This window comes from Amblyomma maculatum, chromosome 3 (assembly GCF_055883805.1).
Source record: "Amblyomma maculatum isolate TAMU_Amacu chromosome 3, ASM5588380v1, whole genome shotgun sequence".
NCBI lineage: Eukaryota > Metazoa > Arthropoda > Arachnida > Ixodida > Ixodidae > Amblyomma > Amblyomma maculatum.
Window position 1 is genome coordinate 196,378,566 of NC_139346.1, and position 15,670 is coordinate 196,394,235.

The 15,670-nt window shown below is 43.3% G+C and overlaps 1 protein-coding gene across 3 annotated transcripts in view; it reads right to left on the reverse strand.

The window, feature by feature from the left end:
• Nucleotides 1-1,149: 1,149 nt before the first annotated feature.
• LOC146197345 (peroxisomal acyl-coenzyme A oxidase 3-like) overlaps nucleotides 1,150-15,670 on the reverse strand; it is a 30,557-nt gene continuing 16,036 nt past the window's right edge. Inside the window, exons 11-15 of one of the 3 annotated variants that reach the window (XR_014706190.1) lie at nucleotides 12,527-12,681; nucleotides 11,696-11,828; nucleotides 9,565-9,719; nucleotides 5,123-5,302; nucleotides 1,155-2,253 (exon numbers count right to left, since the gene is read on the reverse strand). Coding sequence is in view for 2 of the 3 variants with exons in the window: in XM_084599167.1 (XP_084455293.1) it covers nucleotides 5,186-5,302; nucleotides 9,565-9,719; nucleotides 11,696-11,828; nucleotides 12,527-12,681 (560 nt within the window). In the remaining variant the exon portion in view is untranslated. Of the gene's footprint in view, nucleotides 5,303-9,564; nucleotides 9,720-11,695; nucleotides 11,829-12,526; nucleotides 12,682-15,670 lie in introns of all 3 variants that reach the window. The other 2 variants (XM_084599167.1, XM_084599166.1) reach the window with 2 other exon arrangements.

Below are 15,670 nucleotides of genomic sequence, written 5' to 3' on the forward strand. Positions count from 1 at the left end.
GGCGGACGATAAACTCGTAACTAGGGTTTGGACTTTTCGGTTTAAACCGGAAAACACCGATAAAGGTACGCCGAAAGAATTTTAATATATTTGGTTTAAAGCGAAAAAGGTCAGTAACTTTTCATCCACCCTGCCCGCTCTCGATGGCGGGAGAAAATTACAACACTGTTCAAAACAGGGGCATGATGTGAGACAGTGGGATAGTTGGTTTAAGAACAGCTGTTGAGGGTTTTGAGGCATTGTTCATGGCCTCACGAATGGTGAAAGAATGGTAGCTGTGCTTCTCGATCCTCATAAACATATCAAGCGTCCGAGGAGGGGCGCCTGCGGGAAGGCAGGCACTTGAGGGGCGAAGGACAGACCAGAACATTTGCAGCGTAAGGGCTTCCCAGAAATCGCGAAGACCGGAGGTTATATTCGCATATAAACACAGAAAAAAGTCAGCCAAATTTTCTTAAAATAAAAACCGAAAACTCAAACCCCTATTAGTAACTTACCACCTGTCGTTAAGGATATGTTCGAATAGTGAATGTGCGGAACATATCGAATAGTGAATACAGAATTTTGAATATTCGTACGCCCTCTGAAATTGACATTTTCCCAGTAACATACCCCTCTTGCGGATGCCAGGAGAAGTATGTCTGACGGGAGGAATTAGTGAGAAATTGTGCAGGAGTTCGTTCACAATAATGGGGTGGGCTTATTTTCTAAGCAGTAGTTGAGTGCAGGGATGGTCTCGCCTAGCCTGGGCGTGAGTCATCTGTAGACACACCGTGACACACTCCCCCCCACCACCTCCATTCCGAAGGCCTAGAAGATGCTAGCATTGCACGCAATTATTTGCTACAGTTCCTGGCGTCGATGAAGAGAGAGGCACAGTTTCGCGTAAAGGCATGTGCCGGGAAAACCTCCCCCCGTTTTCGCGTGGCATCCCGGGAAAAATGGGGGCTGAGGAGGCTTCGCGCATGCGCAGTGTGCTACTTGAAAACAGTCCATTATACCAAACACAAGTGCTGCCATTATACTCACAGCTCCAATACACAGCAGGTCACATTGTTGGGCGAGTTGGTTCATGGTGATGGGAAGTATAGCGTTCGAAAAAAGAAACCACTACAGAAGAGAGACGTGCACATATCTTCAACTTATGTTTATTAAGAAAAATGACAGGCTTACATAGTTTTGTCAACATAGGCTCGAAACAATATAAAATGCAGATATCGTAATAATCACAATATGCAGGGAGGCTGAGGAGGTACGTTCTGGCTGCATGCCTTCGAGAAAATGCATTTCACTATTGTATAACTTATTGACTTATCACTCCTACAGTCTACAATTTTTTTGTTGATGTAATGCCCTTCTAGAAGTTCTCATGTGTTTTGTTATTGCATTTATGTCAACGCCGATTTTTGAGCATGCACACCACAGGCTACACTGCACCGCAATTTACTGCGAAGCGTCTTTCTGAGTAATGTTTTGTGCAGTGCCAACCGTATAGTCAACTTTCTGGTTTCATAAAATCGTTTGTTTTTTTTTCGCTTGGCTCAATCCACTATGCCACAAGGTGATGTTGTCCTGTTTAAAAGGAGTGCCATCAATATCACGGCACAAGTTTATCTCAATTGGCAGACAAATTTCAAAATCCATTTCTCACCAAGAAATGGATCTTCTGTTGCAAAAAAAAAAAATGTTAACATACCCCAAAAGAGTCAGAGAATCAATATTTTTTGTCTAACAACAAATGAATAGAGATAATTGTTCCCTTTAACATAGTTGAGTAACGTTCACAGTTGGCCCCCATGGTAGGCAAAACAAGAAAGGGTGTGAGTCTTTGCCACACCCAGTAGGCAATTGGCTAAGGCTGCAGCGACTGCACTTTGCTCCAAGGATCCACACTTCAAAAGATATAGTGGTTACAAGACCTATGCACAATATGTACAAATGGCTGAAAATTAGGCCCCTCTTACAGTGCATTCAAACTGAAATGCCCGTTTCCTTTCAACTCTCGAGTATATTCTTCATAAATTACTTGTAATAAGCATTTATTCATGAACACAGCTACTGTGTATTCGAGAAAGTAATATGTATAACTTCTCAAGGAAACGAAACCTTGTCCCAGTCACCATATTTTATTTTCCTTTTAAATACTGACAGAAACCGACACGCAAAAGACGTGTACTGTGAGCAAAACTTGAGGTACCAGCAGTTATCCGAAACATGTACTTGGGATAACAATAAAATATACAGGTTATTAAGCTGCAAAAGAAATACAAAGAAATATGTGCAAATATATTATATAATCTCTATGCCTATAGTACATATACAACGTAACTACCTGCGCCTTCAATCGCAAAAGGTTCAATCAGCTGTCAGGAGGACCTGTCAAACCTAACATGAGGCACAGCATGTAAAAAACACAAAACCCGCAAGATGCTTGAAATTCAACACATAAAAAAGCATCCTTCAGGGCTCTGCATTCAATAAAACTTAAAGGCAAAGTTAACAAAAAAGTAATGAAAGACACGACATAAAAAGTGCACAGGCCATAGCTAAGTACACGGAATAAAAAAAGAAAAAGCAACGTATAGAATGGGCAGCGGGAAACAAAGTATTTCAGTAAAACCTCAATATGCTCAAAGTCTAAGCTGGTCGTGTCCTATAAAGTTACACTATTTTCCTTTCTGTTAATGTGCTTCTGGATAACACAAGGCGACGAGGTGAGGCTTGAGGTTGACAATGACCGGCCCAAAAACCTACCAGATGTTTTCCTCAACCCCTGACAAAGAGATTTTCATCACCAATCATTAACTGCCTTAGATGTCTTAGTCTGTGCACTGAATTATAGCTGATGCAAAAGTTCTCGTCAGTTGCTATGAGAAGGCATCATGCCAGTCAAACAATACCTTGTCGCCGTTTTGGACTACAGCACGATAAAAAATGCTGTGACACCGTGGCAGCTTCCTCACAGAGCATTACCGCAAAGGGGTTGAAGCATCCAAAAACAATGATGTTCTTTCCTATTGCCAGTGATGAGATGTACTGAAGAGTCTTGTAAGAACTTCAGGCTTGAGCCAAGAAATTCCAATTGAAATTTTATGGAATAAAAGCTCACAATCGTAAATGATGTCCCACAGCGACGCAGGCTACAAGAGATGCCACAGCGGATGACTCTGGATTAATTTCAACAACTTCAGGGTTCTTTAATGCGCATTGACATCATACAGGGCACGAGTGCCTTACGTTTAATTTCCATTGTAATGTGGCCGCTACAGCCAGGGTTGAACCCACATTCTTGGAATCAATAACAGAGCATCCCAACCACTGAGCTACCAGGGAAATTTATCAATAAATACCTTTGTACCCTGAAAAGATGTTCTTCAGAATCAGGCAGTTTGGATCATATATTTTTCATATAATTATATATATATTATCATATTATAATATGATAATATATACACAATCATATATTATTATGCTTTCTCAGCATTTTCATTAAGAAAATAAAACAAACAGATCAGAGAGGTTTTACTGTAAATAACCCATTTGTTCTATAACTACTGCCATCCATTTGGCATGCCAGTGAATTCCTCGCTCAAAATTAGACTGCAAAAACTTCTCTAGCGTTTCTTGGGTCCGTTCTAAAATAGAATGACCGGCTTTGTGCCATGGTTTAGGTCTGTGTGAAATTAACTTTTCTACTCGCGAATTAAAACTGTAAAGAATTGAGTATGATCAGATATAGCTTGATTTCAGAACCAGTGTGCAATACATGCAAAATAAATCATTCTTGAAGCTGTTTGAAGTATACTGAGCTAAGCAGAATTACTTGCACCTTTCAAATCAAACCGCTGTTCATTTCGTCCTCAGGAATGCTCCGATTGAACAAGCATGCCCCAGAAAAAAGGAGCCAAACATGGTAGCTTAGCTCAGAGAGAAATCAAGAATTGGCTCGCATGTGGCTAAATTAAGTAGGCGCTTTCAGCAGAATGTGTTAGTGAGCTCTAAAGGACGAGCACACAAACTCAAAGTCACGTGCAGAGCAAGATGATGATCACTTTACATCGGTAAAACATAGCTTCATTATATTTCCATTTCTCCTTTAAGCATGACCTTTATTATTGATGTGAAATGAGAAGTCTCCTTTTTACAACTTCGTGGCATTGCTAAAAAGGTAGAAATTGTCAAGTTGAGCATCCCAGATATGCTGACGCTGTACCCACAACAAGGCACCAGCACGTAGCCAGCACAAGAAACGTTATCTATGCTAACTATTAAATCGCAAAAAGTCTCTGATTTGTTCACAGTTCCGAGTTTAATGTTAAAGGGAAAGAAGCTCGTGCTTCTTACACTATGTTTGCAGCTTGCAAAAACATAAAAGAAAAGGTGAGGGAGAAAAACAAGTTGAGCTAGCAACAAAGAATTTTAAAAATTTTCAAGATGACCTTCGAAACTTTTTGGAAATAAACTGACAAGTAGATAATATGAGAAAAAAATTTTAAAAGGCTATCAGCCCGAAGATGGCTTTGCAATCATTTTCTAGATTCAACCAAGAAATGGTGAGTGATATGAGACTGGTTTAGACTCACTAGCACCATCTTCTTCATGGCAGGCAATGACTGCCTAAGGCACTAGGAGTGAAGAAGCTGAATACACCATGTGCTTAAGTACTGCACACACTGACAATGACCACACGTGAATCTGTGGGCAATCTAGTAATGCAGTTACCTGGTGTCACATGCATAACCAGCCAGATTTGAAGCTACTGCTTCAAACAAACATTCCAGCTGAAAAAATGCATGACCAGACAAGCACGATTTCTGTTAACAATGCTTGGTAGAGAAGCTTTTCTGAATTATGGGCATGCCAGAGTGCTCTGCTAAATCTCTGAAATGACAATGAAATAGCCACCATTTTTGCGAACCATGAGCATTCCTAACCACGGAGCATTCACGTTCACCCCTTTCTTTCTAATCATGACATTCTCTGATATAACTTGCCACAAGCAATATTGTGGGAAACTTCAGTTAGACTGCTTCTGCTGCACGTCGTATCACATTATCAGATAGCGACAAAACTATCACTGAAAGTGGCTGCCTGAGAATACATAGCCCTAGTGGATACAAACCCTTTGACAGCTGCTGCTGCTCTCTTGCAGAAACCCTTCTGTTGGCAACGTGCGAGCTTCATCTCACAGCTTTGCCAACAGAGAACCCATGACGGGTTTGTCAAGAAACTCTTTCCACCAGGCAGCACGCTGCGTGCCTCCCGGAGAAACGATGAAAGACTGGTACAGCTTCTTGTAGACCTGCCAACAATGAAGGGAGGAGCGAATGCGTGCTATGACATCATTACCATCAACGACAACTTGGTTATGTTCATCTTTATTAGATACATCTCTGGTTAACCCTGTCCTGCTCTATCCTAACTGAACTTATATTACAGCTGGATACTCTCCAAGTTCCTTCCATTACCTTAAACTATCATGTTAGGGACAACAGGGCAGATTCCAATAGAAAGTAAATATGCAACTACCAAGAGCCCAAATACAGCCTGGACAAACATGATAAGCACTTGTGTGACAGCAAAAAACATATGGCTATCTATATTACTACACAGCACATTATGAAAATGTATGGTTACTTGGTGCAAATGGTTCACCATTCCACAGCTTGAATTTGACACTCTTTTTTGCATACTTCATATAAATGATGCTCAACCCATACCCTAACATCGCAGCCACCTTGTAAGTAGCACTGAAAGCCAGCATCAAGTACAGTAGAGAACTCGCTTAAGATGAACCCTCGGTTAAGATGAACGGTGGAGGTCGTTTGTTTGGTTCCCTATAGAGTCAATGAAAAAAAAATCCGCTTAAGATGAACACTTTGCAATCGCTAATAGGTTAAGATGAATTTTTACGGCCGGCCGCACCCAACCCGCGCAGCTTACTCGACCGTCCGAGCAGCGCTTCAGCGGAAAGAAAAAAAAAAAAAAAAGCTTTTCAGTGCCACGACAATCCGTGTCGCCGATGCACGCAGACCCAAGCACGTCGGCGTCGGAAATGCGATTCTACGAAGGCGGAATAGTGCCGCTGCTCGTCCTCTCCCACCGTTCCCCCGCTCACTCCTTTTGTCCCCGCGCCGGCTGTCTTGGTACGACCTCGGGCAAGGACAGAGAGCAGAGAGGAAGAGAGAGAGAGAGAAAAAAAAAAAAAGGAGCATGCGCGACCCGGCCAGCAAAACTAGCGAAACGCGGGAAAAAAAACGGTGAGAAGAAAAAGCAGCCAATGACGTTTCCTAATGGTGATCACATGATAGTGTCATCATGCCAGTGCTACCGAGCTCCGCGCCTTTGCTGACTGCCAACGCCGCCTACTACGCAGTGCACAGATCCATTGTTCGTGGCGGGTGTGCGCGTCGTGTCCCGCAATTTTCTACCAGGCTGTACGCTGTCACCTCGTGGTGTGCGTTGTTTGTTTTCGTGCGCGCCGTGTTCGCCGTGTTGCTACTATGGCTAGTCGGCCAACAACTCGAAAAAAGCCACTTGAGCTTCATGAAAAGACTGAAGTTTTGACCGAAGTTCGCGCCGGCCGGCTTTCAAAGACTGAAATAGCGTGCAAGTTCGGCATCGCGAAAAGTACCGTGAGCGGTATCGTGAAGGACGAAGTGCGGATTACCAGTGCTTTGGAAGATGGTGAGTTTGCGCCGAAGCAGAAGAGGATGCGCACAGCTATGCAAAAAGACCTTGAAGACGTTCTGCTTGCCTGGGTGAAGAGAGCGTGCAGTGCGAATTTGCCAATGAATGGAGTGCTACTGAAAGCTAAGGCGGAAGAAATTGCCCTGCGACTGAATGTCGAGTTTGTGTGCAGCGATGGGTGGCTCGACCGTTTTCGGAAAAGGCATGGAGTGGCCTTTCGTTGTGTTGTCAGCGAGGCAGCTGCAGTGGATGAAGCGGTCTGCAGCGATTGGAGGCAGAACAAGATGAATGAACTCATGGACGAATATGACCCTCAAGACATATACAATGTGGACGAAACTGCGCTTTTCTACCAGCTACTCCCAAATAAAACGCTCGCATTTGCTGGTGATGACTGCGTGGCGGGCAAACGGAGCAAGCTTCGAGTAACAGTCCTCATGGGCGCAAATATGACTGGGACTGACAAACTAAAGTTGCTGGTGATTGGCAAATCTAAAGCACCACGCTGCTTTAAAAACATAAAAACGCTGCCGGTGACGTACATGGCTAATTCAAAAGCGTGGATGACGCAGGCACTTTTCGAGCAGTGGCTTCAAGAAATGGATCACCACTTCCAGAGACAGAAGAGAAAAGTTCTCATTGTTGTTGACAACTGTCCCGGACACGGCCACGTCGCCGGACTTCATGCCATCCGACTGGAGTTTCTACCAGCGAATACAACGGTGAAGCTGCAGCCTGTGAACCAGGGAGTAATAAGTAGCTTGAAGAGGCACTATCGTCGCTCTCTGCTGCAAAGGATGCTGATTTGCATGGAGAGCAGTAAGGAGTACACAGTTAACCTGTTAAGTGCTGTCCACTTGCTGACGAGCGCCTGGGAGCAGATTACTCAAGCCACTATTGCCAACGCCTTCCGCCATGCAGGATTTGTGGTGCTTAGTGATTGCTCAGTGCAGAATGACTGTGATACTACGAATGAGGACCACACTGCGAACTTGGAGGATAGAAGCATTGTTTCTGCGCTGAGCAGCAAGGGTGTGTTCACTGACATCAGTGCGTATGTCAGCATTGACGAAAGTGTGGAAACGTGTAGGGCTGACACACTAGACGCTCTGATTGAAGAAGTGCTTGACCTACCATCGGAAACTGCTGCTGAAGATGACAGCTTGAATGTTATGCCTGAACCTGCACTAGTTACCTGTGATGCAGCTGATGCCTGCCTAGACACTTTAGTGCAGTTTTTTGAACAGTGTGAGGGCACTGAAGGGTATCTTCAAAAGTTAAGCGAGATGTCTGCTTTTGTAGCAGGCCGTCGATTTTCATGACAGACACACACAAAAAAAACTAACAGACTGGGTAACAGTCAACAATGCTTGATGCCTTAAAACTGCAAGGTGTAGTAGACAATCATTAGTCCAATAAATGCTTGTATTGCAGTTTATTTTCCTGAAAGGCCATTTTATTCATTTGTTCTCATATACGAGGTATTTGGACACACTCTGCATGCTCAAACATCATTTTTGGAAGCACTCCTGATTAGACGAACTTCTGATAAGACGAACAATTTTCATGGTCCCTTGGAGTTCATCTTAAAGGTAGTCTACTGTATTCACAGACTTTCTCATTTTTGACAGATTTAGAAATCTTTTTGCCAGATTATAATCATACCCCCAAAACTATGTGCATGAAGAAACTTCAACTCAGCATCCTTAAAAAAATTTCTATAAATATTTCTGCTCTTCTAGGCCTTATGCAAAGCCTGCCGACCCAACAAAATGTGGTAGGATAGCATTTCAACACTTCCCAGGTTTCTGAAGTATGCAACGTGTCCTAATAACTTTGTAATTTTCTCTGCCCTCACGAAAAAATGTTTGCTTATAGCGCAGTTACCAAAGCCATATGTAGATTGCAAACTAAATATCACACCAAAAATTCCCATTTATAAAAATCAGAAACTACGATTTCCATTGCTTTTTACTTCAGCTCTGGGAATGCAATAAAAGAAATCAAGGTCGAAATAGGCAAAATATTGTGAAAAAATCAGCTCCAGAAGGTGCGAAAGAGCCAAGAAATGTTGCGTTCAAAAAGAGGCATTCAAAGTTTACCACCATCTTTACTTGTCTAGTCACCACTTTTGTAGCCCATTGTGCTCCAGTGAATGTACTAATTGCCTGGTACACTTCTGCTGATTCCTTTCTCGGCAGGACATACTCTTCACCTGCTCACTGTGGATTGTTGACTAGAGCAACTACATCCAAAGAGCTCAGCTTCATGGTGGCACATTCATGGAAAAGTTTCATTAATCACACAGTTTGCATTGCCTATCAAACAACTGAAACACCTCTTTTGTGTTTTTTCTTATCTGAAGATGCTGTCATGCTGTGGAGATACTAAGGCTCATAAAATACCTGTGTTCCTACCATTTGCAGTTTTGCCGTGCTAAGCAGTATTTTTCAGAGCACTTCCAGGCTAAATTCAGCGAAAAAAAAACCTTCGGGACGGCATAGAAAATGAGTAACATGAGTGGATACTTTGACTTTTGGAAAACCGAATTTCTGGCCATTTTTTTATGTTTTTAAAGCTGTGTCACCTTAGCCAGACCACCATATCCTATCACACTGAGGTAAAAATATGTCACAAGGAATGTGCACTCAGCTCGTGAAGTGCTGTTGCATGCAACAAACATGGGGACGCAAATTCTTGCCAATGTTCTAAGCTATACGGCTTGAATCCCAGATGTGTAATCTAATCACCAAAGTCCAAGCATCACTGAAGCATCACCAAGTTCACTGCTTAAAGCAGAAAGACTGCTGGCACAGCTGTGAACAGATTGACCATGTGGCCCAACTCCGTAATATGTATCCCTTTGTTCCTTACCTGCCCATCAGAGCAGCCAAGGATGGAGTTGAGAGCGACATCCGGCGGCGCGATGACATCCGCAAGGGTGACAGCATCATCCTTCAATTCTCGGCACAGCTGGAGGATGCCTTCACGCATCAAATTCTTCGCTGCCTCACCTGTACAGTACCCACCTAAAATGGGGAGTGGAAAAGAAAAAATTCAAAGGGGAGCCAAAATGCGAAACTTCAGAATAAACGAAAAAAAAAAAAATGTTTTGCACGACCTACACACAAGAACAAAATGCAAGCAGCAATTATTCTATTTAGTTGTAAAACATATAAAGCGATCACCGGGTAACACACTTTGAACTACGACAGTACTATCGTGCAATGCAAAGCGGCAACTTCGTCTTCCTGTAGCAAAAAGCACTTACTGACATGACAGTGGTGCAAGCACCAAATTCTTTCAGATAAGATGTTCATGCTGTACTGAATATGCTACAATCAATGAAAAGATTTCAAAATTTCAGAAATCTTTAAAGGACTATTTGATCTATTATTGAAGCACCATCCAGAATATAGACCTTTTCAAGAAGCAGTCGAAGGGTGCTGCCATATTGGAAACTGGGCTGTGCTTGTAGAACAGGAAAAAGGTAAGGTTTATCGCTAGCTTCACAATTCAGTTAAACCGGTTTTTCCATGTGTAGTAAAAAGGCCTATATTGCTCCATACAACCAAATCCTGGGAATCCCTATTTCTTGCAAAATACCATGAAATGTGTGCATAATACGGACACACATATAATAAATACAAGGTGTAATTTCGGGATAGTGAAAACAGGAAAAAGAAGTATTCACCCAGATATAATGCGAGCGAAAAAAGATCAACAAACGTATCTATTTACATAAAGATATTTATTTGCAATGATATAATAATACTATATTATATTTACTATATTTGATATGAAGTTGGAAGCAGAAACATCCTTCCGTAGAAATTCTTGATTGGTACATCTAAATGCGTTCATTATCCCACATTTCTCGAAAGCGCAACGGAGAGGCCCGCGAGAGACCCGTGCAACGTGCCAAATGCTGCTTTCACCACTCCTACATCATGCGAGGTATGACTGACCTGCTTCCAGTCGCATGAGCATCATGAGAGCTGTGGTAATACTGTGGTCATAAGGGGTCAGTGCGGGGAAACCGGAGCCATCAAAACAGTCAACCGACACTGCCGCTACATGGCGCCTCCTCTCGCTGGAAACCCGATGCTGATAGCGATGAATAATAATGATACTGAAACTGCAAATTTATATTCAAACTTATTCAGATCCGTATATAATATGAGGTGGAAATCTAACATGATAAAATCAGGGTAAAGAAAGTCGATGATTGAAAATTCGGACACCTAATTTTTTCCAACACGCTTGGTTATTCAGACTTTCCACAGTATCACGACGTGCTCCATACAGCTAATGTATATGAGCTCCTGAAATTTCGGACGCACCACAACCAACTATTAGATTTCTTGGGCTTCATTCGCATTTGCCGCTGCATCACTGCCAATAGCCAAGAATTTATTGTGGAACGTCATTAATAAGGCTTGGGCTGAAAAGGAAATTATATAAAGCAAATTTTAAGCTAGAAACACGGTGTCCTTTACGCAGTACGAAGTAGTAGCTGCAAACACGGCCCCGCCGCGTTTCGAGGATGCTTCACCACATGGGAGGTATATGCAGTGAAGCATCCTCAAAACGCGCCGGCTCGGTTAATTCGCAGTCGCAGGTTCGCTTTTGTGTCTGGACTTCGTCTAAGCCACGTTGCTCGCCTGCGAGGTGTCGACGGCTGCATAGCTATTGAATGCCGGTTGCCACCCATTGTCTGCGTAAACACTGTGCGGCGAGACTGTCAATTATCAGACTGGGCTACTGACACTTTTCCTCCACATAGTGGCAATCAGAATTTTATGTAAAGCAATTTGTTTTTATAAAATCCAATTTTTCGAACTAGTCGAATTTTCAAAAATTGTCGTGGTCCCTAGAGAGTCTGAAGAATTGGTTATTATACAAGGTTTTCTACTGTATGTGTCTTTGCTCGTGTGGAGGCATACAAAACTACCTAGCTACCATGTGTCCAGTGCGTATGAACGTGCACAACATTCAAACTCACCCCCATACAAGTCTCCTATGCGCTTTTCCAGGCTCCAAAGGGCAAAAAGTGTGTTGAGTCGCTGCAGCACGACGCACAGGTGGGGATCCTTGAGGTCAGCAATGAAATTCTGAAACTTCTCCACAATTGTGAGCTGTTGAAAGGAAAAACGAGGATTATGAAAAGGCAATGTTTCAGCATATGACACAAAGGCATAACACATTTCATTACTTCGATACGGATACAAATTTCTGCAACACCCTTTCATTACTGCACAAGTACCATACATATTTGACTTGAAAAAGAACATGGGGGACACTTATGTCCCGCCTCACAACACACAAGTCGTTAGCTCACAACATCGAGAACGCCAGAGGTTCTGAATAACAACGCCTTTAAAGCTGTTGCGTTAAAAGAAGCTAGACTTTTTCTTAGCTATTATGCACTGTGTAACCAGTGGACAGATAGTGAATATCTTCCAGTCCTCTATTACAGAATTTAGCAAGCAGAAAGTTGGAGAGGATAGCAATCCCAATAACTTATCGTGTTTCCTCACTTATACAACTAGCATCAACTGCAGAAAATGGAAGAAATGTACCCGGGTAAGTGTTCAATCCATCAAGTGAAGGAATAAATTTATACATATCTACACCTTTTCAGGATGCAAGCGCAGGTTGTAAGATTACGGATTTCTATTACTCAAAAATTGCAAAGCCCTGCTCTCACTGTCTTCGGCACCTGAAAATACATTTTCAATGATTAACTTCTTCTTACGACACTGCTGAGATGCTCAATATTTAGGCACTAGTAGTAATAGTAATAATATAAGTAGTAAACCCGAATGAGTCGCACCTCAATGTATGCCAGGGCTAGCTCACGAAGGCAAAAGGCCTGCGTGTTGTTCTTGGCAGAGAACTGGTCCTCCCCCTGAGACAGAAGTGCAGTGTACTTCTCGTCACTTGTGCGCAATAGGTAGCACACCAGCCACTTGTATGCCGCCAAGATCACTGCACAAGGGCAAGAAAATCACGCCAAGCTTAGGAAGCTTAGCCTTGAAAAGCCACAAGAAGAACTCATAAAGGTTGCCGAGCCCTTACAAACCTGCAAAATATGACGCATTTGGAAGATCAGGCGTGGGGTCACGTTAACTTAGTACTTATTATTCCAGTACCATAAAGAAAATATTAAAATATGGTTCTACTGCCTCCCTTACTGATTCATCCTTTTGTTGTGACTTCATAACTTGCCACCACATGCAAAGTACAAAAGGTACGACCCTTGGTCGCAACTGTAACAGAAAAAGTAAGCTCCCGGCCAATTTTCTGGTAAAACCGTGCTGGTCAACACAAAACGTTTCAAAATTTGAAAAACTTCTGTCTACATTTTAACTTTCCTTGCATCATGACATCTGCTACTTGCCTACCAACTGAACGACATGACCAGGTGTCCTGAAAGTTCTTACCTGCTAGCCGCATTTAAAACTGTTAGGCACGTCGAATCATATAAGTGTGAAATAACAAACATTTTCTAACGAAAATGTTTCTCCACTTTACGAATCCAGTAAAGAAGAGAAAGACCACCGGAAGTGTAGGCAGAGCCACACAAACTGGGACATTTTGGACTTTATCTTGGGTTAGGTTGCATGCCTTAAAGCCCCTTTCTAACTACCGTTCAAGAGTTCGTCGAAGAGTTCAGTCCTTGGGTGCTTGCTTGTGAGCCACAATCTTGAGAAATTGGGACAGAAGTTCAGTAAGAAGTTTTTCCGCACACATTTTAATTTGTGTCCATTCAAATCACGCAATAACAAATTGTTCAGTTTGCTCTAAGGACGTGCAAAAAAAAGTCCAAATAAGCCAAAAGCTCAAATTATCAAATGGACATGAAAAAGGCCGCCGAAAACCGTTTGCATCACAGTAATTTTATCTGAAGAACACCTCCACAATAGTTGTCTGTATATGAGATTAAGCGTAAGTGAGAACAATGTTTTCTTTTTTTTCTCCTCCACCTACGGCCCCCTTTCTCTCTTTCAGCTTTCCCTTACTGCGTGGTTCAGGTGTCCACAGAACAAGTGTGACAGATAATGCGCCTTTCCTTTCCTCTGAACCAATTATTATTATTTTGAGGATGCCTCACAGCACAGCGATGAAGTTTAATGAGGTTAAGCATTTCGGTCGAGCATACAGTGCGGTGAAACTGCAGTGAATTCGAAAACTTTCGATGTATTCAGAAATTTTAGAATATTTGAAAATTCCGGATACCAGTTTTTAGAATACCAATTGAATAACAAACATAGTTCATTCATATTCGAAATTTCGAACATTTTCACATCGCTAGTTTGTTCCATTTCAAAATGGATTGAATACTGATTGATGCCTGCCTTTTATTCCCTGAAACTGAGAACAACAGATGCATGCAGATTGAATGTTTAGGATAATCCCTCAAGGTGGAGCAGATTTGTAGTAAGGGAGTGATCACTCGTTAGCATTCATCCAAGCACAGCCATACAGGTACCAAGGAGCGCTATGTAGTTTTTGTAGATAGGTATACAGTCGAACCTCGATATATCGAACAGCGCGGTGATTGCAAAATAGTTCGATATAGCCGGAATTCGATATACAAAATCACGTAGAAAACGCGTCAAAAACTAGTACAAATCAATCAATGAACCAATCGTGGCACAGTGGTGCAATAAATACTCACTTGAAGTTTCAAACAAAGTATTTATTCCTTTGGCTTAAAATACTGTAGCAGCGTAGCTTGCTTCAAATTGGCAACCGCGTGCTTAACCACGGCGTCCTCAACGTAGTCTAAACGGTCCACAAGCGATAGTCCAGCGCCTTCTATTGCACCGCAGTAGCGGCGTACAAGGTCCAAAGCAGCTACAGCCTCAGTTGCAGTCGGGAGCGGGGCAGCGCTTACGGGATCAACCTCGGCAGCGTCTTCGTTTGGCCGCTCAGCAGTAACTTCTGCCGCAATCTCTACATCTGTCAACTCCGCCACTGTTCTGGTGCTGTCATCACCACCAAAGCGCTCCAACTGGCTCCAGGTTTCTTGGAGCTGGCATTCTTCCTCTGTGCCGTCGTCCAACGCTGATTCTTCAGTTGCTTGCTCGGAAGCTTCTTCAATGCGGCTTACAAAACCCGCATGCCGAAAGCAGTGAACTACTGTCGACTGCTTGACGCTGTACCACGAGGCTTTCAGCATTGAATATCTGATTGGGCTCATACTTGACGAGAATCTTAGGCCACTCTTCTTCAAGCCACTTCTTGATCTCGCCTTCATTGGCGTCCTCACTTTTCCCCGAGACTGTCTTCCCGACAATGTTAAAGCGGGCCTTAAAACGTTGCAGCCAACTGCTGCTGGCATTGAAGTTCTCGGCACCGAGAATGAACGCAAAGTTCTTGGCCTTCTGTTGTATCATCGGTCCCGATACAGGAATATTCCGGGCCCTTGCGTCGATGAACCATTTGTGCAGCGCCTTCTCAACGTCTTCAAAGGCAGCTTTGCGCACCCGCCGCGCGCCTGAGTGCTGGTTTTGTTCCGCCTTGGCCTTTATGTCACTCTTGTTTTTCAGCAGAGTGCTCAAAGTGCTCCTCGGTATGCTGAAAGCTTCGGCGACGCTTGACTTTTTTTCACCATTTTCAATGCGGCGGATCACTTCCAATTTCGCAGCAAATGTCAGGGTCGTCCGCTTCTTCGCGTTTGCAGCCATCACAACACCGACCACGCCGTGACAGGCCTAGGCTACCTAGGCTGCCTAGGCCACACACGATAACAACGACTGGCACAGCACAAGTGGCGGCGCCGAGACGCGGTTAGTCGTTGACAAACTAAATCAGGCTAGCCACCCTAGCCCGGCCAAGCCGCCGCGTGCATACACCGCTACGTTCAAATGGCGCCCTCGGCGCGACCGATGTATGCAGCGATCGTGCGCAGCAGTCGGGAATGCCCATCGCACCGCCGCTATCTTCGAGGGCGTTGAGGGAAAGCTCGCCT